Source organism: Miscanthus floridulus, chromosome 6 (assembly GCF_019320115.1).
Source record: "Miscanthus floridulus cultivar M001 chromosome 6, ASM1932011v1, whole genome shotgun sequence".
In the NCBI taxonomy this organism is placed as follows: Eukaryota; Viridiplantae; Streptophyta; class Magnoliopsida; order Poales; family Poaceae; genus Miscanthus; species Miscanthus floridulus.
The window spans coordinates 6,394,118-6,418,004 of NC_089585.1; the positions used below are offsets into that span (position 1 = coordinate 6,394,118).

The 23,887-nt window shown below is 42.3% G+C and overlaps 2 protein-coding genes across 2 annotated transcripts; both read left to right on the top strand.

Moving 5' to 3' along the window:
- The first annotated feature begins 254 nt into the window (after positions 1-254).
- Positions 255-2,848, top strand: LOC136457516 (translation machinery-associated protein 22-like). Its single transcript, XM_066457549.1, has 7 exons — positions 255-510; positions 605-694; positions 858-922; positions 1,314-1,395; positions 1,551-1,618; positions 1,703-1,786; positions 2,521-2,848. Exons 1-7 carry the CDS (start codon positions 342-344, stop codon positions 2,575-2,577), a joined length of 615 nt encoding a protein of 204 aa, XP_066313646.1. The 5' UTR covers positions 255-341; the 3' UTR covers positions 2,578-2,848.
- Positions 2,849-22,079: 19,231 nt separating this feature from the next.
- Positions 22,080-23,590, top strand: LOC136457517 (NDR1/HIN1-like protein 6). Its single transcript, XM_066457550.1, has one exon. The coding sequence runs from the start codon at positions 22,304-22,306 to the stop codon at positions 23,150-23,152; it is 849 nt and encodes a 282-aa protein (XP_066313647.1). The 5' UTR covers positions 22,080-22,303; the 3' UTR covers positions 23,153-23,590.
- The last annotated feature ends 297 nt before the right edge of the window (positions 23,591-23,887 follow it).

A 23,887-nucleotide genomic window follows, 5' to 3' on the forward strand; every position in this document is an offset into this window, starting at 1 on the left:
CAGTAATATTATGGACACAAAAAGAAGAAGAAAGAAAAACAAACGAATTACTTTTTCGGTAGGCCAGCAAGAGAGCTTTAAACACAGCCCATCCATCAATTCATCTCTGTCGGCCCAGTAGGCCCCCAATATCAGACCACTCCCTCGATACCCAATTCTCCTTTCGGGGCTTTCCCTGCCTCCGACGGCCCAAGAGAACAGCCGAGCACGAGCAGGCACCAGAGACACGGGTAAGCACAAGCGACTTTATTCCCCCAAACAATCGCCACGCCCACCCCCCGCAAAACAAACCGAATCCAAATAATCGCCACCACACTCCGCACCGAATCGAAGCAGCGGCGATGGCGGCGGAGAAGCCGGCTCCGGTGCGCGTGCTCTACTGCGGCGTCTGCGGCCTCCCCGCCGAGTACTGCGAGTTCGGCCCCGACTTCGAGCGCTGCAAGCCCTGGCTGCGCGCGCACGCGCCCGGCGTCTACCCGGACGACCTCGTCGCCGCTTCCTCCTCATCCGGTTCGTCCCGCGGCCCTTCCTTCCTTCCTTCCACTCTTCGCGCTGCCGCCTAGTCTGACACGCATGTGCTTGGTTGATCTGCCCGGGCGCGCAGGCGGCGGCGGCGGCGGCGACAAGGACGTCGATAAGGTCGGGGAGCGCCTCCAGGGCGTCGGGATCTCCGACGGCTCCACCAGCGCCGCAGGTTCGTGCTCGCCTTACCTCGTGCTGTGAACCCCCACTGTGGTTTTCGTAGTGGGTAGGGGCTATGGAGAATGGTGGATGCCGACCTTCGATCTGCGATGCTATTGGAGTGGGGCGAAATTGATCTCTGATCTCTGTGTGCTGCTCATGCTCTGTCGTTTCAGGGGATGCTTCCGCGTCTAAGCCCCAAGAGGTGAAGCGCCTGCCTGGTGGTAAGCTCAAGAAAAAGGTTGGTCCCCTGTCATTCACTCCTTGGAATCCACCTAATTACAGTTGATTCATGGTCATTTGCATTTGATTGCTAGCATGTGTGACCTAAGAATTCACCTCATTACAGTTGAATCATGGTGATCTACATTTGATTGCTAGCCTGTGACCTAACTACTGTTCAGTGATCTTTTGGTACGGTATTATACCTCATTGAAGTGGTTTTAGATAACCTCTTCTTTTGTGCCCGATCTACGGTTGATTTAGCGGTTTAGCCAATGTCTTATTTTATGATGAACTGATATTGAGCTACTATCTTTCTGAGCTTAGACCAGTTGAGGTGTCTGTAGACAGCATTCTTCGTTTGTGGTACAATTAATTTCGTTAATGACATTATTCCTTTCCAATTGCAGGAAAAGCAAGAGGTTGTCATTGAGAAGATTGTCCGCAACAAGCGCAAATGCGTTACTGTGGTGAAGGGACTTGAATTGTTTGGTGAGTTGTTTTCTGAAAAGCAATCTTTATCAGTGAAATGGTCACGTCAAAGTACACAAGAATGGGTTGCTACGTGTATCGAACCCTACTAGAAGTTTTGGACGACAGATGTTTTCAGTACAATGATTTTGATTATTTCTTCCCTGAACCTTTAGGTGTAAAGCTGAGTGATGCTTCGAAGAAGCTTGGGAAGAAGTTTGCAACTGGAGCTTCTGTTGTTAAGGTAACCTGTCGTGGTTCGTGATGTTATTGTAGCTTTTGAATTTGAGCATTGTTGAATCAGATTCTTCTCTGTTCTATTCCTTAGGGCCCGACTGAGAAGGAGCAAATTGACGTGCAAGGGGACATATCATATGATATTGTGGAGTTCATTACAGATACATGGCCTGATGTAATTCATCTCTGCATTTTATTATGTTTTACATCTTTTATTTGCTTCCATGTATGTAAGTTTTCTGATACTGTGTCGACCTTATAATTTCTGATACTGTATCCACACAATTCATTTGGTATCACAGCACACAGCAGTATGTGGAACAAATCACCTAAATATTCTCTGTGACAATTATGTTTGCATTGAGGAATGAAACAGATTTAGTTAAGTAATGTACTTCCAGGCTGATGAAGTGGAAAGCTAGCACTTGGTGCTCGGTGATTGGAATAGGAAATAGAGAACCACAATACCATTAGGTTATCTTGTTTCTGGAATGTGGTTAAATGGAGGTGGCAGATACCATTAGGTCCATGGGTTTTTTCTGTTTAATTTTTGTTCTCTACCACACTGCTTGAAGTAGGAAGGAACATCACTCTTTTTTCTTAGTGCACTTTGTTGACGCATCGCTTGTAGTAGAAATTTTAGTGAAAATATATTTATTTTGGTGATGTTGTTGTACCTTATCTTTGACTAATAAGGAGTATATTCGGATGGCATTTTCTCTTTTCTAGTGAACTATGGCTCAAGTATGTGACAAGTAGCCATGTAAAACTGTTGAAAATGGTAATCCTTGATTTCTGAGAAGTTTGTGATTGTAGCACCTGTGCTGGCAATGGTTCAGAATATTATCGCTTTCATCAGAGGCAGTTGTATTTTATAATTGAATTGTCATTGCTTTTATTCTTTGTCAGGTACCTGAGTCGGCCATTTTCTTCATTGAAGATGGAAGGAAGGTTCCTGCTGCTTGATGTCATATGGTTTATAAGGCGCAAGACCAATGGATTTACAAATATAATACAGAGATAAAGCAAGGGCATGGCTGTTAAGGCATGTAGCGGTCATACCAGTTCGTCTCTTGTCCGAAGTCATGGACTGTTGTTCCAGTTTTTAGGCGTAGTTCACAAGTGGCATTTTGTTTACCACCGTCCTGCTGCTTCCATGTATGAAATCAAATCTATACAATTACCCATTTACTGCAAGTGTGATGTCTGTTGTGCAATATGTTTCGTCAAAAAGATATATTGTGGCCTGCCCCTTCGATACCCTCAGTTGAGAAATGTCGCCAGCACTGCAGCATATCTATTTATAATTAATTCTCTCTCCGTTATATACTGTGCTAATTAAAAAGTATGCTTAGACGCATACAAACCCCAATTTCCTCCCACACGGTGCTAATTACACTAACACCCCGTTTGGATGTCTGCATTGAGGCTATGGTATTGGAATTGGAAATGGCAGGGCCGAATTCCACGTGTTTGATGGCTATGGCATTGGCCATGTTCACTTGTCTTATAAGCCATACTATTTCAGGAGGCTATGGCATTGGCCCTGTTCACTTGTCTTATAAGCCATACTATTTCAGGAACGAACAGTGTTTTTTTCTCACAACAAATCAGCGAACAGTACTTTCAGCAATGGCTTTTCAGCAAAGCGAACATGGCCATTGGAGTCTGTAAACTGGACTCGTTTCCGCACGGCATTCGCTTCACCTAGCACGATCCTGAAGCGATACTGAGCCATGACCGTCCGTATTGGCTGGAATCGCATTCCCTCCCGCTCTGCTCGTCGTCTCCAACTCTAGCTTCACGGCGTCTCCAAGTCCGGCGCCGGCCCCTCCATACCCGCCCCTCCAACATCCTCACTGGAGCTCCTCCACAGGGGGCACGCTTGCCCCCCCCCCCCCCCCCCGCATGCAGCCCGAGCACCTACACGGCGGTGGGCCCTAACCCTAGCGGTGGCGGGGAGCGGCGCATCCGCCAAGCGACGGCGGCGGCGGTGGCGCGCAGTGGTGAAAGGTCCTAATGGCTAGAGGGGGGTGAATAGCCTAATAAAATTTCTACAACAACACTTAACAAAATAGTTAGACAATTATGAGGCGAAGCAAGTGTTGCGCTAGCCTACTCAAAATGTAAGCCACCTACCACAATTCTAGTTTAGATAGTGTCGATTCACACAAGAGCTATGACACTACTCTATGTTAGTGTGCTCTCAAAGGCTAGCCAAAGAGCCACACCAACCAAGAAAGCAAGCTTTCACAACTAGCTACACTAAAGAGCTTGTCAACTAGTTTGCGGTAAAGTAAAGAGAGTGATCAAAAATATTATACCACCGTGTAGATGAAAGAACCAATCAATCACAAGGATGAATAACAATAAAGATCAATCACCTAGGAATCAATGATGAACACAATGATTTTTACCGAGGTTCACTTGCTTGCCGGCAAACTAGTCCTCGTTGTGGCGATTCACTCACTTGGAGGTTCACGTGCTAATTGGCTTCACACGCCAAACCCTCAATAGGGTGCCGCACAACCAACATAAGATGAGGATCACACAAGCCACGAGCAATCCACTAGAGTACCTTTTGCCTCTCCACCGAGGAAAGGTCAAGAACCCCTCACAATCACCACGATCGGAGCCGGAGACAATCACCACCCTCTGCTCAACGATTCTCGCTGCTCCAAGCCGTCTAGATGGCGGCAACCACCAGGAGTAACAAGCAAAATCCACAGCGAAACACGAACACCAAGTGCCTCTAGATGCAAACACTCAAGCAATGCACTTGGATTCTCTCCCAATCTCACAAAGATGATGAATCAATGATGGAGATGAGTGGGAGGGCTTTGGCTAAGCTCACAAGGTTGCTATGTCAATGAAAATGGCCAAAGGTGTGAGCTTCAACCGGCCATGAGGCTTAAATAGAAGCCCCCACGAAATAGAGCCGTTGTACCCCTTCACTGGGTACTGATCGGAGTGACCGAACGCTCCGGTCCTACTGACCGAACGCTGCTCCTCAGCGTTCGGTCGCCCGATGACGGCCACGTGTCTCCTGCGTTCAACGGTGATCGTTTGATCTCAACGGTCGAAATGTTGACCGGACGCTCCGACAGAGTTGACCGGACGCTGGACCCTCAGCGTCCGGTCGTTTACAGTAAGGGTCCAAAACATGTTTTTGCCGACCGGACACGTCCGGTCATGCTTGACCGAACCCTGCTAGCATCCGGTCACACTGTGACTACTTACTGTGCTGACCGACAACACGATCGGACGCAGCCCTCTAGTGTCCGGTCGCTGAGCGACCCAGCGTCCGGTCAGTTGACCGACGCCAGCATCATTGCGACCAACTCCATTTTACCTCTAACTTCTTCACCCTTGCTCAAATGTGCCAACCACCAAGTGTATCACCTTGTGCACATGTGTTAGCATATTTTCACAAACATTTTTAAGGGTGCTAGTTCTCCACTAGATCCTAAATGCATATGCAATGAGTTAGAGCATCTAGTGGCACTTTGATAACCGCATTCCGATACGAGTTTCACCTCTCTTAATAGTACGGCTATCAAACCTAAATGTGATCACACTCTCTAAGTGTCTTGATCACTAAAACAAAATAGCTCCTATGGTTTGTACCTTTGCCTTAAGCTTTTTGTTTTTCTCTTTCTTCTTTCCAAGTCCAAGCACTTAATCATCATCATGGTATCATCATCATCATGCTATGATCTTTGTTTGCTTCACAACTTGGAGTGTGCTACCTATCTCATGATCACTTAATAAACTAGGTTAGCACTTAGGGTTTCATCAATTCACCAAAACCAAACTAGAACTTTCAATCTCCCCCTTTTTGGTAATTGATGACAACCCTTATACAAAGATATGAATTGAAATTCAATTGAATCCATGTTGCTTGCCCAAGCATATTTACCATGTGTAAAAGGATATGGACAAGTTTCATGAACCCCAAATGGTAGCAATTGCTCCCCCTACATATGTGCTAAGAGTTTGGATTGTAGTTTGCACATATGCTTGGATAGGAAATATAGGAGTCAATGTCTACCACATGATGCTAAGGTATAAAAGATGGACCTTTGAAGCGTGATACCAATCAGAGTGCGCCAATATACCATCCTTAGCACCATGGTTAGCTCAATACCACTTAGAAATATTTGGAAATGAAATCACTAGATATCCTATGCATGCTAGTTTTCATTTCATCATTCAAACCGACAACTAGCATACACCACACAAGCATAGATATTGAATTTTAAGACTTGTGCCATGCAAGCAAACATATGAAATGCACATTCAAATGCACCATACAAGTTCATGAGTTTGCTCCCCCTACTTGTGTGCTCAAAATTTTAGTTGATCCCTTTCCTTTGTTATATCTCTCCCTTTATGATATTTCTCCTCCTTTTTCACTATCTTTACTACTATCTTTGTTTCTCTCCCCCTTTATCATCAATGACCATAAAGGTTCAAAATATAGATAGTATTACTTGTAGGGTCGAGATTATCAATGTCAATCAATGGGGTGAGGATCAAAGTTCCGAATTTGGTTCAAACTAGAATATATGCCAAAGATATTTAACTCGGTTTGATCTAAGGACAAGCTTCTTCATACCTCCAAATGAGGGTTATCTTGTACCATGTTGAGTTAAACACTTAGAGCTCATTTTCTAGATTAAACACTAGGTTTACAAGCCCACAAACATGGCATATGCTATCACTAGATCAAGTCAACATAGAAGCAATAGTGATACCATATAAACATCAAATTCATTTGATTTTCATGAATGAGCCTAATAAAATAGAGAGATGTCTAGATACACTGAACATGTCCTTAGCAAGGATGTATGCCATGCCAATCAACTTTTACCTTGGATAGCTCAAAGGAGAGGCATGTCATATAAGTGGGGGGTGCATCAACACATATTTGAGAAATCCAATATGTTCAACTCATTCCTTAGCTTGCAAAATCTTTTCTCATCCAATGGCTTGGTGAATATGTCGGCAAGTTGATCTTCGGTGCCCACACTCTCAATGCAAATGTCCCCTTTTTGTTGGTGATCTCTTATGAAATGGTGGCGGACATCTATGTGCTTAGTTCTTGCATGTTGAACCGGATTGTTTGTCAACTTGATTGCACCCTCATTGTCACAAAGCAATGGTACTTTGTTGAACTTGATTCCAAAGTCACTCAAAGTGGCCTTCATCCAAAGTACTTGTGCACAACAACTACCGACGGATATGTATTCGGCTTCGGCGGTTGATAATGCAACACTATTTTGCTTCTTTGATGACCATGAAACAAGTGATCTTCTCAATAATTGACATGTGCCCGAGGTGCTCTTCCTTTCAACCTTGCATCCCGCATAATCCGAGTCGGAGTAACCAACTAGCTCAAACTTTGCTCCTTTGGGATACCATAAACCAATATTTGGTGTATGCTTCAAGTACCTCAATATTCTCTTTGTAGCCTTCAAATGACTCTCTTGGTGAGGCTTGAAATCTTGCACATATGCATACACTAAATATGATATCCGGCCTTGATGTGGTCACATAGAGTAGGCTTCCAATCATAGACCGATACAATTTTTGATCCATCATGTTTCCACTTGCATCACTATCCAAGTTGCCATTTGTTCCCATTGGTGTGCTAATGACTTTGCTATCAATCATGCCAAACTTCTTAATCATGTCTTTGATGTACTTGCCTTGACTCACAAATGTACCGTCCTTCAATTGCTTGATTTGAAGACCAAGGAAGTAACTCAACTCTCCAATCATGGATATCTCAAACTCATTAGCCATCATCTTTCCAAACTTATCACAAAAATCTTGATTGGTTGATCCAAATATGATATCATCAACATAGATTTGTAATACAAATAAATCTTTTCCAATCTTCTTGATGAAAAGAGTGGTGTCAACCTTGCCCATTGTAAACCCTTTAGAGAGTAAAAAATCCCTCAATCTCTCATACCATACTCTAGGTGCTTGCTTCAAGCCATACAATGATTTCTTTAACTTGTACACATGGTTGGGCTTCTTGTCATCTTCAAAACCAGGAGGTTGCTCAACATATACTTCTTCATTGATGTAGCCATTTAAAAATGCACTCTTAACATCCATTTGATAGAGCTTGATGTTGTGGGCACAAGCATAGGCTAGCAAGATTCTAATTGCTTCCAATCTAGCAACCGGGGCATATGTTTCTCCAAAGTCAAGACCTTCAACTTGTGTATAGCCTTGTGCTACCAATCTTGCTTTGTTCCTTACTACTATCCCATCTTGATCTTGCTTGTTTCTAAAGACCCATTTGGTTCCAATCACATTATGTCCCTTTGGTCTTTCTACTAATTCCCATACTTGATTTCTTGTGAAGTTATTTAATTCTTCATGCATGGCATTCACCCAATCAACATCCTTCAATGCTTCATCTATCTTCTTTGGTTCAATAGATGACACAAATGAGAAGTGTTTGCAAAATGATTTCAATCTTGATCTTGTTTGTACACCTCTTGAAATATCACCAATGATAGTGTCCAATGAATGATCTCTTGCAATATTGGTTGGTTGGAGGATTGAAACTTGATTGCTTGCACTTGCTTGATCATTTGGTTGAGATGATGTACTAGCCACTTGATCTTGTTCATTATCATGAGAGCCACTTGCACTAACTTGATTTGTATCATCTTGCACATTTGAGTTAGAGAGCACTTGCACTTGATCATCTTCATCATCATTCACTTGCCTAGGCCTCAATTCACCAATATCTATGTTCTTCATGGCATTTGAAAGTTGAATGCCTCTAACATCTTCCAAGTTCTCATTCTCTACTTGTGAACCCTTGGTTTCATCAAATTCAACATCATGAACTTCCTCAAGAGTACCACTATTCAAATTCCAAACTCTATATGCTTTGCTTATAGTGGAATAACTAAGTAGGAATCCTTCATCATATTTCTTGTCAAACTTGCCCAATCTAGTGCATTTCTTCAAGATATAGCATTTACAACCAAAGACCCAAAAATATGCAATGTTGGGCTTTCTACCATTCAAGAGCGCATATGGTGTCTTCTCTTTCAATCGGTGACAATAGAGGCGGTTGCTATAATAGCAAGCCGTGTTGATAGCTTCGGCCCAAAAAGATTGACTCACATTGTACTCACTAAGCATAGACCTTGCCATATCAATGAGTGTTCTATTCTTCCTCTCAACAAGGCCATTTGATTGTGAAGTGTACTTGGCCAAGAATTGATATCTAATTTCAAATTCATCACACAACTCATCAATTTTAGTGTTCTTGAACTCACTACCATTGTCACTTCTAACTCTCTTGATTGTTGTTTCAAACTCATTGTATCAAAGGTAGTTTTAGGTCAGTTTATCCAACAGGGATCGAGGGAGCTAACGTGGATCAATGACGTGGTGATTCCTTGCCCCCTACTCCACCTTGATTCCTTGCCTCCTACACCTCGATTCCTTGCCCCTAATCTACTTCGGCCTATATATAGCAGCCCCTACCCCTCTCCCTAGAGCCATCCTAAAACCCTAATTCATATTCTCCTCATCGGGATTAGAGCCAGCTATCAAGAGAACATCAGTCCTCCATAGGATTTAGTCTTATAAATAATATTGAGATAGAGTGTGAGGGAAGAGTTTGGAGAAAGTGTTGGCCTGTCGGTGCTCTCTCTATGGCTTGTACCTTAGTGAAATCAAGTTCTAATTAAGCTTGCTTCTAAGGATTCTCTGGTAATCAACTTCTAATTCAAGTAAGCATCGTGTTTATATTGTTCATCAGGTTCATAACTCTTTGAGTGCTTTAATCTATAGGATGCTCTAGTTTAAAATAGTAATTGTAGGTGTAAGTGTGGTGCTTAGACCGGGTTACTTGTGGATATACCCTATATTCTAGATTGGTGGTAGCTCACGAGGGTGACTCTTATAACCTCGTTGAATCATTTATAATCCACCTCCCATTTGTAGGCCTAGCAGGATTTAGTTACTACAGGAAACATACTCTGCTTGTGTTTCCCTTAGTAATATCCCTAATTGAACAATAGAAGACATAGCTTACCGAAGTTAGAACTAGAAGACCTTTATGATCTCCTCTATAATCCTATTATCTTAAGTCTTGTTTCTACTCCAGGTTAAGTTAGACATAGTTACTCTCACACATTTCCCTATAGATACGATACTTGGAATACTTTCGGGTGAAAGCTACAACAGTATCCATGCGCTTGTGGATTTATCTATGTGCGTTAAATATACCAACAACAGCAAGATAAGGAGCAAAGGCAGTCCGATATACAGTTAGAGGAGAGAAGGAAGGCAGGGACAGAGCATGGCAGGCAGCTTGTGATGCAGGATGATGATGAGCTTAGGCCATCTCAGTGCAAGAGGAAGTCAAAGGTCACTAAGTCGGCTACACAAACACTGAATCTCAACATTCCTTTGGCCACTTCTAATGCTATTGTATCGAGTGGACTGGTGCACTCTAGGGTGAATCAACTCGATGGGGGATCTAGGAGCAGTGGAGGTAGCATGATTGGGACTCTGAAGAAGCAGAAGAGGCGTACCAATACACCAAATGCGAGATTGGCAGTGGCTGTGAGTGTTAGTGCCTGCCGAGCACCAATGAAAATGTTAAGTATGAAGTGCCCGGGCTTGGCAGAGTGGATGGAATCTGACTCTCCATTGGCTTTGATGATGGTTTAGGCATTGGAAGTTATGGTAGAGGTGGCAGGCTTGTGCTACTTTGGAAGGATATAGTGGAGATAAGTTACAGACCTTGGACAAGTTGCATATTGATGTGGTTGTCCTAGATCCTATAACTAAGGAGGAGAGGTGGAGACTTACTGGATTCTATGGGGAGTCTAGGAGAGAGATATGACATAGGAGTAAAGATTGCTTGAGGATGCTTAATGGCTGTAGCTCTCTCCCATGGTTCTGTGTTGGTGATTTTAGCGAAACCTTGCATGCATCAGAGCAATTTGGTGGTGCTGGTAAGACTAAACAATAGATGGAAGGGTTCTAGGATGTGGTGATGATATGTGGATTTATGAATCTTGGCTACATTGGCCTCCTATATACTTGGGATAATAGACAAGGATGTGATCAGAATGTGAAAGTTAGACTGGACAAGGGCTTGACAACCGATGCTTTCCTTGGGGCTTTTAGGGATGTCAAGGTTTGTCATGTGCAAACCACTATGTCTAAACATATTTGTTTGGCGGTCAAGTGTATTGATCACTCGTTAAACAAAAAATGAAAGAAGCACTTCCACTACAAGAATATGTGGCAGCGAGATCCTAGTTATATGGCTTTCATTCAAGATATCTAGTCTTAGGGGTCTATACCTAGTAATATGGATGTCATGAGTGCAAAACTTAAAGAGGTCAAGTAGGCCTGTGTGGATGGGACCAAGAAGTTTTGGCTCGGTCAAAAAGTCGCTGGCCAAACTCAGGCATAATGTAGAAGATGAACGCAGGCATTCCATCCGGTCTAGCCCTTCTAGGAGAGAGAGGCAGCTAATGGCGTGTACATTGTGGGAAGATTCTAGAAGACTCCAGGAGGCTCTTCACCAAAATAGACCCCTAGGGGCTACCATGTGGGGCTGGTCGGCCCCACCTACAGGCCACTCGGCCCCTGGGCCCACCTATCAACCTCCATGTCACAATGTCGGTTCTCCACCGCCTCCTAGGTTGCATCTACGCTGTCCTTTAATTCAGTTTGATCTAAGGGCTCAAGTTGGATGCTCTGGCCTATATATACCAGCCCTTGTCACCCTCACTAGAGCCATCCTAAAACCCTAATTCATATCATAAGGATCAGAGCCAGCTATCAAGAGAAGATTAGTCCTTCATAGGATCTAGTCTTATAAATAATAGTGAGATAGAGAGTGAGGGAAGAGTTTAGAGGAGGTGCTGGCCTATCGGTGCTCCCTCTATAGCTTGTACCTTGGTGGATCCAAGTTCTACTTGAGCTTGCCTTCGAGATTTCTCTGGTAATCAAGTTCTGATTCAAGTAAGTAATTGTTTATATTGTTTATCAGGATCATGACTCTCTTTTGAGTGCTTTAATCTATAGACGCTCTAGGTTAAAGTATTAATTGTAAGTGTAAGCGTAGTGCTTAGACTTAGGTTAATCGTGGATGCCCCCTTATTCTGGATGGTGGTAGATCGCGTGTGTGACATCAGTTCTATATAGCATGTACTATATAGCTTCGTTGATCCTTTGTAGTCCATCTCTCATCTGTAGGCGCAAGTAAGACGCAATTACGAAGGAAAACATCCTATGTTGGTGTTTTCCCCTAGTAATGTGCCTAGTTAAATAGTAGAAGACATAGCTTAATCAAGTCAGAACTAGAGAACCTTAGTTTTCCTCTCTACACTCCTATTTATCTCTACCTTGTTGCTACCCCTAGTTAAGTTAGATTATAGTTAGTCTCACATGTTTCCCTATGGATACGATACTTGGAATACTTCCAGATGAAAGGTACAGTGATATTCGTGCGCTTACGGATTTATCTATGTGTGTTAAATATACCAACAAGCTTTCTAACGCCGTTGCCGGGGACACTGTTGCTGAATTAACTTTGAGCCTAGCTTAACATTTTATCTTTTATTCTTTCTTTTATTTTACTTTTTCTTTTAGCATGGATTCCACTCCTATCTATCAATATGCTAAACCCATGAGCGTAAGCCTAGAGCCACCAAAATCTTTAGAGCCTATCCTAACACCTAGCTATGAGTTATGCTCGTGTTTTATAAAATTGATACGAGATAAATCCTTCTCGGGAGAAGGCAACGAAAACCCATACTCACACCTACAAGAGTTTGAATAGACCTATGCATGCTTGCGTATCGTTGGCATGTCTAACAAAACCGTAAGATGGAAGTTGTTTTCGTTCTCTTTGACGGGAAGAGCTAAACATTGGTACAGTCAAACCATAGGAAGTATGCAAGGAGATTGGGAAATGTTATGCTCTAAATTTTATTTACGTTTCTTTCCCATCGCTAAAGTGGTTAGCCTTCGAAAAGAGGTTCTAAATTTTAGACAACTAGAAGAAGAATATCTTGGTACATCGTGGGATTGTTTTAATGAACTCATCATCACTGGCCCAGACCTTGCCATGCAAGACCATGTACGTCTTCAACATTTTTACATGGGTCTTAACAAGGATTCCATGAAATCTCTTAATGCAACCTCTAGAGGAGCTTTCCTTCATTTGTCCACTAGTGAAGCAAGGGCTATGCTTGATAGAATTAGTGGAAAGACTCCCTGCACTAGCATTCATAATGAACTCCCTGAGAAAGAGAAGAAATCATTTCCCGATTAAGAAGAGGAAGTTCTAATACACAAATCACAACCACTTCAATCCCAATATTTAGCTATCAATCCTAAACCACCAATACCCCGAAATCCCCCAAGAGAAGAAGAAATTCCACCTTTGAAAATCCCTGTTGAAATTAAGGATGACCTCTTTGGTGCTGATTTTGGGAGAACATTAAATTCTCATCTTCATAAGAGACCTTCGAGCAAATATAATTCAAATCCTCTCAAGAGATCTCTTAGAAAGTGTCCTTATTCCCATATAGGATATTGGGAAGAATTCAAGTATGCCATTTCAAGTAATGCCATAGAAGGAGAGTTGAGCCATCTAGAAGCCATTCCTATCATCTCCCCTTCTATGTCCATATTAGATATCTCATCTAAACCCATCCTTGACCCCGATGATCCCTCTTATGCTCTCTCTCCTAAGTCTCATGATGACCCTAGAAATCCACTAAGACAACTAAAGCATAAGAATCATGAAGGCCACAAGGATGACCAAAAAGAGCAACGACAATGGCTGAAATGTATTAGGAACTTGTATGCTGTTGCTAAAGAATGGATGGACAAGGATGAAGCCTTATGGGTAGAATCCAAACTTGGCTTAGATCCAAACGGTGAGCTTAAATCAATCTCTTTAATAAACATGACTCATCTAAGTTTTGAGAAGGCCTTAGACGAGATCAACCCAAGAGCCACCAATCCATGGGAAATCTTGGACAATAAAGCGTCCAATGAATGTCATAGGTATGGAATAATGGAGACAATGTTTCCGCCTATAGACATTCATGAAGAAACACCCTTAGAGCTTGAAAAGGAAGATAACATCAACAAGCATGGAAGTTATTTCATGAACACCTCATCAAATCCATGCTCGCATGAGAAATCTCTTGAATTAATTGGTCTCTCCAACATTGCCACACACGAGATCTTCAACCTCCTCATTCTCCTTGGTCATAAAGACTTTAAAAGGGTGGTTGTAGATGTATATATTTATCATAAATATTGCAGATCTCGTTGTGTGAATCTTGAGATAGGTACACAAAGGTTGATGTTGGAGAGGAAACCACTTCACCAATTTGAGTGCAATTAGAAGGTTTCTCAAGGACAAGCTTTTGTCCTAAAGCAAGCACTTTCAGAAGATAACATGAGCTTTCACTTTTTGTTGTAATATCCTTGTGAAGTGAGCATAGAAACATAATTGTGAAAATATTCCTTCGGATATTTTTGTCACTAACCATTCTAGGTTTGAAGAAAAAGAATGAAGGATGACGACTCAAGGTATGTCCAACCAATCTTCATGCAACACTAAATCACATCCATCCAAACTTGACTTTGCCTTGCAAAATTCAAGCCTAGAGGATGGGCTTCTTTGAAAAATCTTATGCCATGTTGCTAATTCATCTTGGTTGTCTCTACCTTTAAATCATGCTCAATAACAATCATGCTCTTTCATCTCCAATTGATTTAATCTCTGTAATGCTTTCATGCTACCTTTGTTACTATAATATGTTCGAGGTTTGGAATATGTTCATACATCTTTAAATTAAGCATGGAGCTTAGTTTAGGGGTGATGATCGTACTTCCAAAGGCTTTTAAATTAAGCATGGTGCTTAGGCTAAAATACCTTCCTGAATCAAATTAGACGTGGTGTCTAGGTTAATTTTTGAACCAAGAATATGCTATAGTAGATACTGGTCATTTTGTTGGACTAACCCTATATAGGAAACTTTTAATTCAATATTGGTAAGTCACGAGATGAATTCAAATCAGAGATAAAGCCAGACACAACTCATTTATTATAGATGTAAGAACTACATACCTCATTGAACATGGATGAAAGAACTATAAGTACCAAAGTTCATTCACTTTATCTTTTGCTACAAGTTACCTTTGCCTCGAGCCATGCTTGTATAAAGCATGATCTCTATACTAAAGTAATCCCAAAACCATCTTTTCATTAGCATCGAGGGAAATTACAAAATTTTGGACAAACAACCCATGTTTTAAAAATATATATTCCTTCGGGTATGTGTTGTCCACTAATACTTTGTAGGAATAAAACAATGAGTGTGGCAAAAGGTCTAACAAGGTGTCAAAAGATCAAAGAGCAGAAAGATGGCATGACAAATGAATGAGAAAGAAAAGGTGTGAACTAGGAAACAAGAAGCTCATGAACAACTCAAGCTGCGAGACTAGTCGAACAAGAAAAACTTCAAGCAAAAGAGAAGGACCATCACGAGTCATCTAACCTTCATCATATGGTGACATTATGCTCTAATGACAAAGGTACCATCCTAAGGTAAATGGTCAATATTTAAAAAGGCTTTTCCTTGATTCTGGTAGGCACATAAATAAGAAACAAAATATGTTTGAGTTACAATTTATCTGATCAAATGTGATTATCTCAACATGTCTTGTTCTTTAAGATTGTTCCTAGCACCACTTTCTTGATCCCATAATCTTAACCAAATAAGTTGAATAGTGCACATCCTAATTCTAGAAGATGATAGTCATAATCATGTCATAAGTGAACAAAACACACAACATCAACTTCATCTTGTTCAATGTGCCTAAGATTAGAGAAGAATAAGTAAAGTTTTGGTTTTGTTGGTGTTTTCCCACCAACAGAGCCCATGCACTTGATCTCTACCTTGTTTTTATGAGCAGGACACACTTCAAGCAAGGTATGGGGAAGACAGTCGACTCCTCAATTTATACAAGTAAAGGTTCTGAACCTACTAAACCAAAACCAAAACTCAAAACCAAGACGGGTTTGGTGGAAAAAAGGTGACATCACCATTAAAGGCACCACCATAAGAATCCTCATCTTTAGAGCGAACTGAGGTACTTGATCAATGAACTTCACAAGAAGAAGTCTAGTTTGAAGAACTTACAACATCGAACCCTCACCAAAAGTGCTAGCTTGGGGAAAAAACACTCCCTTGTATCCAGGTAAGTATGCTTTCCCTTTGTTCTAGTTTTAGTTTCTTTTAAATAGTTAAGAAAATTATGAATTGGAAACAAAATAAAAAGGTGTGTCTAGTTTGCTTTAATTTATTTTTAAGAGTTGAATAAAATAAAGAGGACTCAGAATAATCTCTTAAATAGAAATGATGAATAGTTGCTCTGTTGTAATTCTTTACAAGTACCTAGTTTTCAGCCTCAACTTGTCCTGAGTTTTGGATACGACTGATTTGATATAAAGATTTACTCTGAACTTGAAATTCGTGGGTAACGAATGCTTGATCTAAGTCTAGGTAATTGACGGATATGATATGAGAAGGTCTGAGCTATTGTTTATCTTATTCCAAGTGACACTAAAGTTTTAGAGATTTATCTTTTGAAAAACACAAAAATGCTACATGATGAGTTCTTGTATGACAAAGCTTGAATTCCCACCAGAACCATACATGTTATTTAGGCTAGGAAAACCTCCACATATATGTTGCTTGCTTTTGCATTGAGTTTTGTCAAGCTTTGTTGACCCTTATGAGAGATTTGTCATGCTCTTAAAATCAAGATCATGTACACACCACCCATAAATATGCACTACTCCTACACTGGAGGTAGACATAAAAACATACCTTCCATCTAGATCCACCCAAAAATATTTTACTCCTACACTGAGAGTAAACACAAAACATGCTTGATAGGTTTTTCATCCACCAAATAAATGCTTCAAGTTCTTGTTGCTATCTCGCAAAGTTTTGTTGCAGAAAAGAGACATGGGGCTATGGAAAAGTTATTCATAAAAAAAGAAGAAAAAAGGAAGAGATAAAAAAATAGACAAGTGTCCGAGATATTTAAAACAATGTGTACTTAGATACCCTTCTGAAAAAAAGAAAAGAGAAAGAGAGATGAATAAGATAGCCCCTGCTCTCTAGCAAATCCTGCTAGTCATACAGTATAATAGTTATAATTGATATGATACAAAACATAAATAGGGCAATGATCTGGCTAACCGGTAATATGAATGAGCTAGTTTCAGAGTGTCAATGTTATCAACCAGATAGGGGCATATTGTAGTTCTAAGCTAGAGACTAATATTTGGGGATTGGGGTTTCTGGGTTCTGCCGTTTTGGATCTTTATAATACTATGTTATTGGAGATGTAAAACTTGTAGTGGGATTCTAAATCTCACTCACTAAATCATCATTTGGAGAGTCATTTGCATAAAAATTATTTTCTATATCTTTTCATTCTCCAACAGTTCTTTTATATCTCATGCGCACTCTAGAGAGCCATTCTCGTATTCTATTTTTGGCTAGCGAAAACTGGTATCACCAGTATGTAAAACCCTTATTGCTTTCTTAAAAGCAAAGTTAATCTCCTTTCAAAAAAAAGATGGCTATATTTGGATAACCATTTAGAGAAGCTATTGGAGGGTAGTTTTTTACCAAAATCTCTATTCTTAGCATTTAGCAAGGAAATGGAGAGTGTTTTGGAGATGCTCTTAGTACTCTGATGAGATTTAGGAGTACTAGAAGTGCATGATATTGGTGTAGCCACCAAACATGGGAGAGTGAATGAGAGAGGAAGGGAGAGAGAACTAAGCTAGGATCAGCCAAGTTCGAGCCCCTTCTCCCCCTCCCCTCTCCCCTTTTATAGGGCAGGTGGGAGGGAAGGTTCTCTTTATTTTTCATGATGGGGCTGGTATTTACAAAAATACCACTAAGGGCTATAAATGGATCCGAAGGGGTTTGTATTTACAAAAATATCATAAAGGCTATAAATGGCCCCCAAATATCATTTAGTGAACCCTTAGGCTATGTAATTGGCCCTTAAACTGTTAAACATGATAATGGGGTCCCCAACACATAATGTACCCCCAACAGTAGCCCTCAGCTAGTTGGTTTTGATCAAAAGTACGTACAAGACCCCTCAGCTATTGAGTATTCTAACTTCCAATCATCAAAAAAACACAACACCTACCCGTTTGCCCTAACTTTCTCCCTACCTTGATGTTCGTCATGTTTCTTGACGAGATTTAGCAGTGTTCTAAGTGACCTTGCTGATCCTAGGACAACCACCACGTGATCCTCCCCGATGGGTCTTCCTAGGAGGCATTCGGGAGTTTACCGGGCGAAGAATGGGCTCAAAATCGGTCTAACCGACATCTCGGTTGGTTTCGTCGATTCGTTGCGTTCTTGCTGTGATCAAGGTCTTGTGCAGACCTTTGGGCATGCTAGCCCTTGCTCGTGTGTAACCCAAATTGGCGTCAACACATTTTTTTGGCGACTCCGTTGGGGAAGAAAAAGAACAAGATTCAATCTACTAGCAGCATGTTGAACGACGAGAAGACCACGGAGAAGGGCGATCACACCAATCCTTTCAACCAAGGGAACATCAAGAATCCGACATCTATCGAAGAGCTTCCCGAGGATCTTCGTCAAAAGATTGAGGCCAAGTCTACTAATGTTGATTATGCTAAGATGTTGCAAGATCAAAGGATGATTAGCGATAATAATCTCATGACTGTTGTTAATATGCTTATGACACGCATGGATAGATTAGAGGGTAAGACAACCAATTATGTTGATGCATCCGCTAACGAATGAGTTTATTTGCGTCAAAGTCGTGTGTTCTTTTACCAAGATGTGGATTGTGATGAAGCCCCGCTGCTCTGGTGTATGAATAAAGACATGATGACTTGTTAGTTTGAACAAAGCTCTCTCCTTTCGTGAAAAAAAAAAGAAAAGGAAAAAAAAAGCGAGTAGAGGTCGCAAGCAACCCCTCGACGTTAATATTGGGCCTGGTGTGTGGCCCAGTTTCAGGTGCGGGTGCGATCAGCCACGCTACAGCTGGACTGCCGGGGACGTCGCACCAGCAAGAACAAGAACCCCGGCTAAACACACAGATAGCATAACCGCCACACCACATATAGTACGAGCGTATGAGAATGGAAGCAACAAAACCATGCAAGCAAGCATGTCAGATGTCACTGGCTCCCTGCATCGCTTTCGCTCTGGTAGTTAGTGCGACGGTGATTGCTGGGGTATCGTAAGCGTGTCTGCTTAATTACTGCCGCTGCTGGTTGGATTTGGACGCCAAATATGACGTGGACGCCCATCACATCAGCACATGTATAGTCCGCAACACTATAGCTAGATACTACATGTAATACTCAGCTTAATCACCCTAAAACTTGGGCATTAACTAATGCAAACATCGGGTTGACTGTACCAAACATTACACGACTAATTAACAGTAATAATTCTCTCTCTGTGTGACTCTGTGTGTGTGTTCTATACAGAATTCATTGAGAAAGAAAAGCATGCATGTGTCCCCACCATGCATACATATACCCTGTGAAGCAGGGAAATGCTCATGTGATACAATACAAGTGTGTACGTGACGACCGAACGTGCTGGACAGTGGACCAGAGTGCATGCATGACAAGAGACCGAAGCAAAGGCATTGCATGGATGTTGCCCAGTGCCCACGGATATATGGAAGCCTGCTATGAATTTGTACTTGCTATGTTCATTGAATTCTTGGCAAGGACTAGGAGATGGGAGGCAGAAGCACGAGATTAGTTTCTTCTTCCATTAATTTCATACTTGGGCTCAACTACCCGTCTACCCCCTTCGACACTGCATACATTGTCTCAATATATAGACTTGAGCCTGGCTACTGGCTATCTAGTACGTACTTCATTCAAAAAAGAATCAAATTTTCATTTCTCTAGGAATCATACAATTTTGACTTAGCGAATGATTGTGGCAGAGCCCGTCCTCCCAGGTTCTAAGTCCCCCAACTTGATATGGGTGCTCTTATTTTTCTAGATTTATTCTAATATTTAATGACGATATTATTCAGTGGTAGGCAACGTGTCCCTCGACAGCAAGGCGCCTCAGAGTTGCAGATTCAACTCAATTCCTCGGAGGGGCTCGTAAGGTTTCATAAGGTTAGGGTGCGCGTCTGTGCATTTATAGCGGTGAGTATGACTCGTGGTTTTGAGGGTCTACGTCTGTACTAGGTCTCTCAAAATATAATTTCAACTTAACTTTTTTATATCAAATAAATACCATTAGATTTATTATAAAATATATTTTTCAATTAAATTCATTTGGAGACACAAATGTTGATATTTTTTTTCTATAAAATAGGTTAAATTCGAGAAAGTTTACTGCTCTCGATCCTAGAATTGCATTTTTTTTATGGAGGGGGTATGAGTACTAGTATTACTTTTTTCAAATATATAAAGAAATAAAAGGCTTAGAAGCTTAGTACTAATAGCGATACAATTAAGATGAGTCGAAACCGGTTCTTAAGTGAATATTTTTTAACTGAGGTAATTAATATTGATCGAGCATATATAATCTTTTAAGAATTTAACATAATCCATCTGTTCCTGAATAATTTGATTTTTAGAGTTATCTTAAGTCAAACTTGTTTTTATGTTTGACAAAAATTATAGAAAAAAGGTACAAACATTTGTTCCACCAAATGAGCATATTACAAAATATATAGTGCAAGATGCAATTAATGATACTAATTTTATGTCATAAGTCTTGACGCTCTTTTCTATAAATTTGTTCAAATTTTTAAAAATTTTGACTTAAGACAACTATAGAAATTAATTTATTTAGAGATGGAGAAAGTATTATAACTACTCTCGGAGCGACCATACAGATAGAATGTACGTGCATTCATAAATCGTGTCCGTGTATTTGCATCCATATGTTTTATTTATTATGAATTACGCAGTCATTCATCCTTCTTCTCTTGATGTATGCATGGGCAAACCATGGGTTCCACAATACTTTCGGAGCTCCAGGAGATTTGTGAAAAATTAAGGACCGGTGAGACGGTACTGCACAGGCACACGACCATGCCCATCATGCCTGAACAGTGAACACAGCGAGATGGCAAAGGCCTCTGCTCTAGCAAGCTCAGCTCATGCCGGTAAAAAAGGGGCCAAATTAAGCAAGCATCCGTAGACTTGTTAATTGTTAATTGCGTGCTTGATCCTAGAAGTTTCTACCCAGGCTCGTATCACGTGTCGATACTATACTACTGCTACGATTGCTCTGCAACTTGAAGGATGCAGCAGGTCAAGCACAGCAGCCAGTGAATTTTCACTTCCTCTTTCTGCCAATGTTTCAAGACAAGACTGCAGTTGTCGAGTTAAAAGTAAAGTTTTGGAGCTAATGATACAGCTTTTGCTACTTCTGGAGTTAGCTTTAACCGCAAACATTGGCGTCATGTCTTAATCATCTGCATCTCCAGTTACCGGCCGGCTTCCGTGAACTACTCCCTCCGTAAAAAAAAAAAAAAAAAAAAAAAAAAAACTAGAATAGTGTCATATTTTAGTATATTAAATTTAATCAACTATAGATAAAAAATTATAAATATTTATAATGTCAAATAAATACTATTAAATTAATTACGAAATATATTTACATAATAAATTGATTTAGAGCCATAAATATAAATAATATTTACTAGAAACATAGTCAAACATAGAGTACTTTAAGTGGCACGCACATAAATACATTCTTTTGGAGACCGAGGTAGTAACTAAGAATACAGAGATGACGCTACTTGGAAGATTGATCCTCATATAGAAACAACAACTCAAAGTGACGGCATCAAGATGCAATAGATTGGTGGCCTTTGCAAGCAACAGAAAAACATCAACTACAGTGTTTTGAGTTCCATCCATCCTTGCCAATTTCGTTCTATCCGAGCCACCAAAAACATGGCAAACAAAATGGCAACTCTTGCTTGAAACGAACAGTTTTGCAGAGCTGTTCATGCTTCGCAACTGGCCTTTATTTTAGCACGCAATTTTTCTAAGGCAAGTTTTACCAAACCATTTTTTTCCCCTCGACGATGTCTAAGTTGTACCAAACTGTGTGTGTTTCATAATACATTCCGATGATATTTTACCAACACTTGACAAGGCAATGCATCAGCACTGAGTTGATTTGCCCAACCAAACCTGATGCTACTGCAGCAGTACTAGTAGAATATACTATACGAGTATTAGAAAATACTACAGTGATTAACCTGCACCCGCTACCAATAAGGTGAGGTGAGGTGAAGGAAGACGAAGAGGACAAGGAAAAGCCAGCGGCAGCAACAGCAAGCCAGCAGCAACAAATGATTTGGTGAGGTCGAACCATCCGTGAGGTGCCCTGTCCCTTTTCCCTCAGCTTCTCCACCTCCCCTCCTCATCTTCCCCTACCCTCCTCGCCTCGCGCCTATAGATCTCTCTCCTCCATTACACCTCACCGCCAAGCTCACGGAGTCGCAGTGACACCGCAGCTTCCAATTCCAAGAACCACCCCACCCCGCCCCGCCTGCGGTGCGGAGCTCGTCCGTCCCCTGCGGCGCGCGGAGCAGAGCAATGTCATCCAACGGCAAGCCCACCCCGCAGCCCCCGGCGGCGGCAGCGGCTGGCAACGGCGCCGGCGGCCCGCCCAAGATGTACCAGCGGCCCATCTACCGGCCGCAGCAGGCGGCCGCGAAGCGCCGGCGCGGCGGGCGGTCCTGCCCTTTCAGCTGCTGCTGCTGCTTCTTCTGGACGGTGCTCGTCATCCTCCTCCTCGCCTTCCTGGCCGCCGTGGTGGGCGGCGCCTTCTACCTCCTGTACCGCCCTCACCGCCCCGCCTTCACGCTGACCGTGGCGCGCGTGACGAAGCTGAGCCTGTCGTCGTCCGCCACGGCGCCCGCGCTGAGCGACGCCATCGACGTGACGCTGACGGCCAAGAACCCCAACAAGAAGCTCGTCTACCTCTACGACGACTTCACCGTGACGGCCGCCACGGCCGCCAACGCCGTCCCGCTCGGCGAGGCGACCGTGCCCGGGTTCACGGCCGACGCCGGCAACATCACCGTCATCAAGGCCACCGTCTCGGCGTCCGCGCTCACGGTCGACCCCACCGCGGCGGCCTCCGACATCAAGAAGTCCGGCGAGTTCCCCATCGCCCTGGACCTGGAGACCAAGGCCGGCGTCAGGGTGGGCGGGCTCAAGACCAAGAAGATCGGCATCCAGGTGCACTGCGACGGCGTCAAGGTGGCCGCGCCCGCGGCGCCGGCCGCCAAGAAGAAGAAGCTAGGGAAGGCCTCGGCGGCCGACGCTCCGGCCCCCGCGGCGGCCGTCGAAGACGCGGCGGCGCCGCCCGCCGCGGCGACCACCGTCGCGCGCGTGTGCGAGGTCAGGATCCGGGTCAAGATCTGGAAGTGGACCTTCTAGTCACGTCGCCAGCCTCCGAGGGGCCGCATTGCAAAAAAATTTCGGGTAAAAACAAAAGGTGGCTTTGCTTTTCACGTCGGATGAAGTTTCTCAGTCCAGTTGGGTAAAAAGAAACCCAAGGAGACAGAATCGAATCAAACGCCGGCCGCTGTAAATTGTTTGTGTTTGAATTTTACCAAATTTGGCGGGGGAGGTCGGAGGAGCGACGTGCTGGAGTCAGTGAAAGGAGGGTATGCATTCTGTTCTGCAGTGTGAGGCTTGAACGATTTGTTCTCTCTTCCTTTTCTTTTGTAGTGACATTTTTTTATTTTTCATTCATCTTCTTGTTGGTAGTGCAAGTACGATTTGGTGGTTTGTTACTTTTAACCATGTAATCCAAAGTATCCGAATGTATAATTTGTAGTGACATGCAATGTAGTACTGTACTCTCTCAATTTTTTGTTTTGTGTGTTTGTTCAAATCGGCCTGTTTGTTGGTTGGTTTCTGGGCTGATAAGCACGGCTGGTGCTGGTTTGTTGTACGAGAAAAACACTGTTGGTTGGCTGATAAGCCCTGCCTGAAATCAACAAACGAAAAGGCTGAATTTGCGGATGAAGTGATCCAAGCTCTGTTTTGAATTTCCAACTTGCCCAATTTGTAACCAGCAAAGCAAGTGTACGCTAACGTACTACAGGACTACGCGATTAGAGAACCGGGAGGGTGTCGGTGAGCACGTTGTCGAGGGTGTTTGACTAA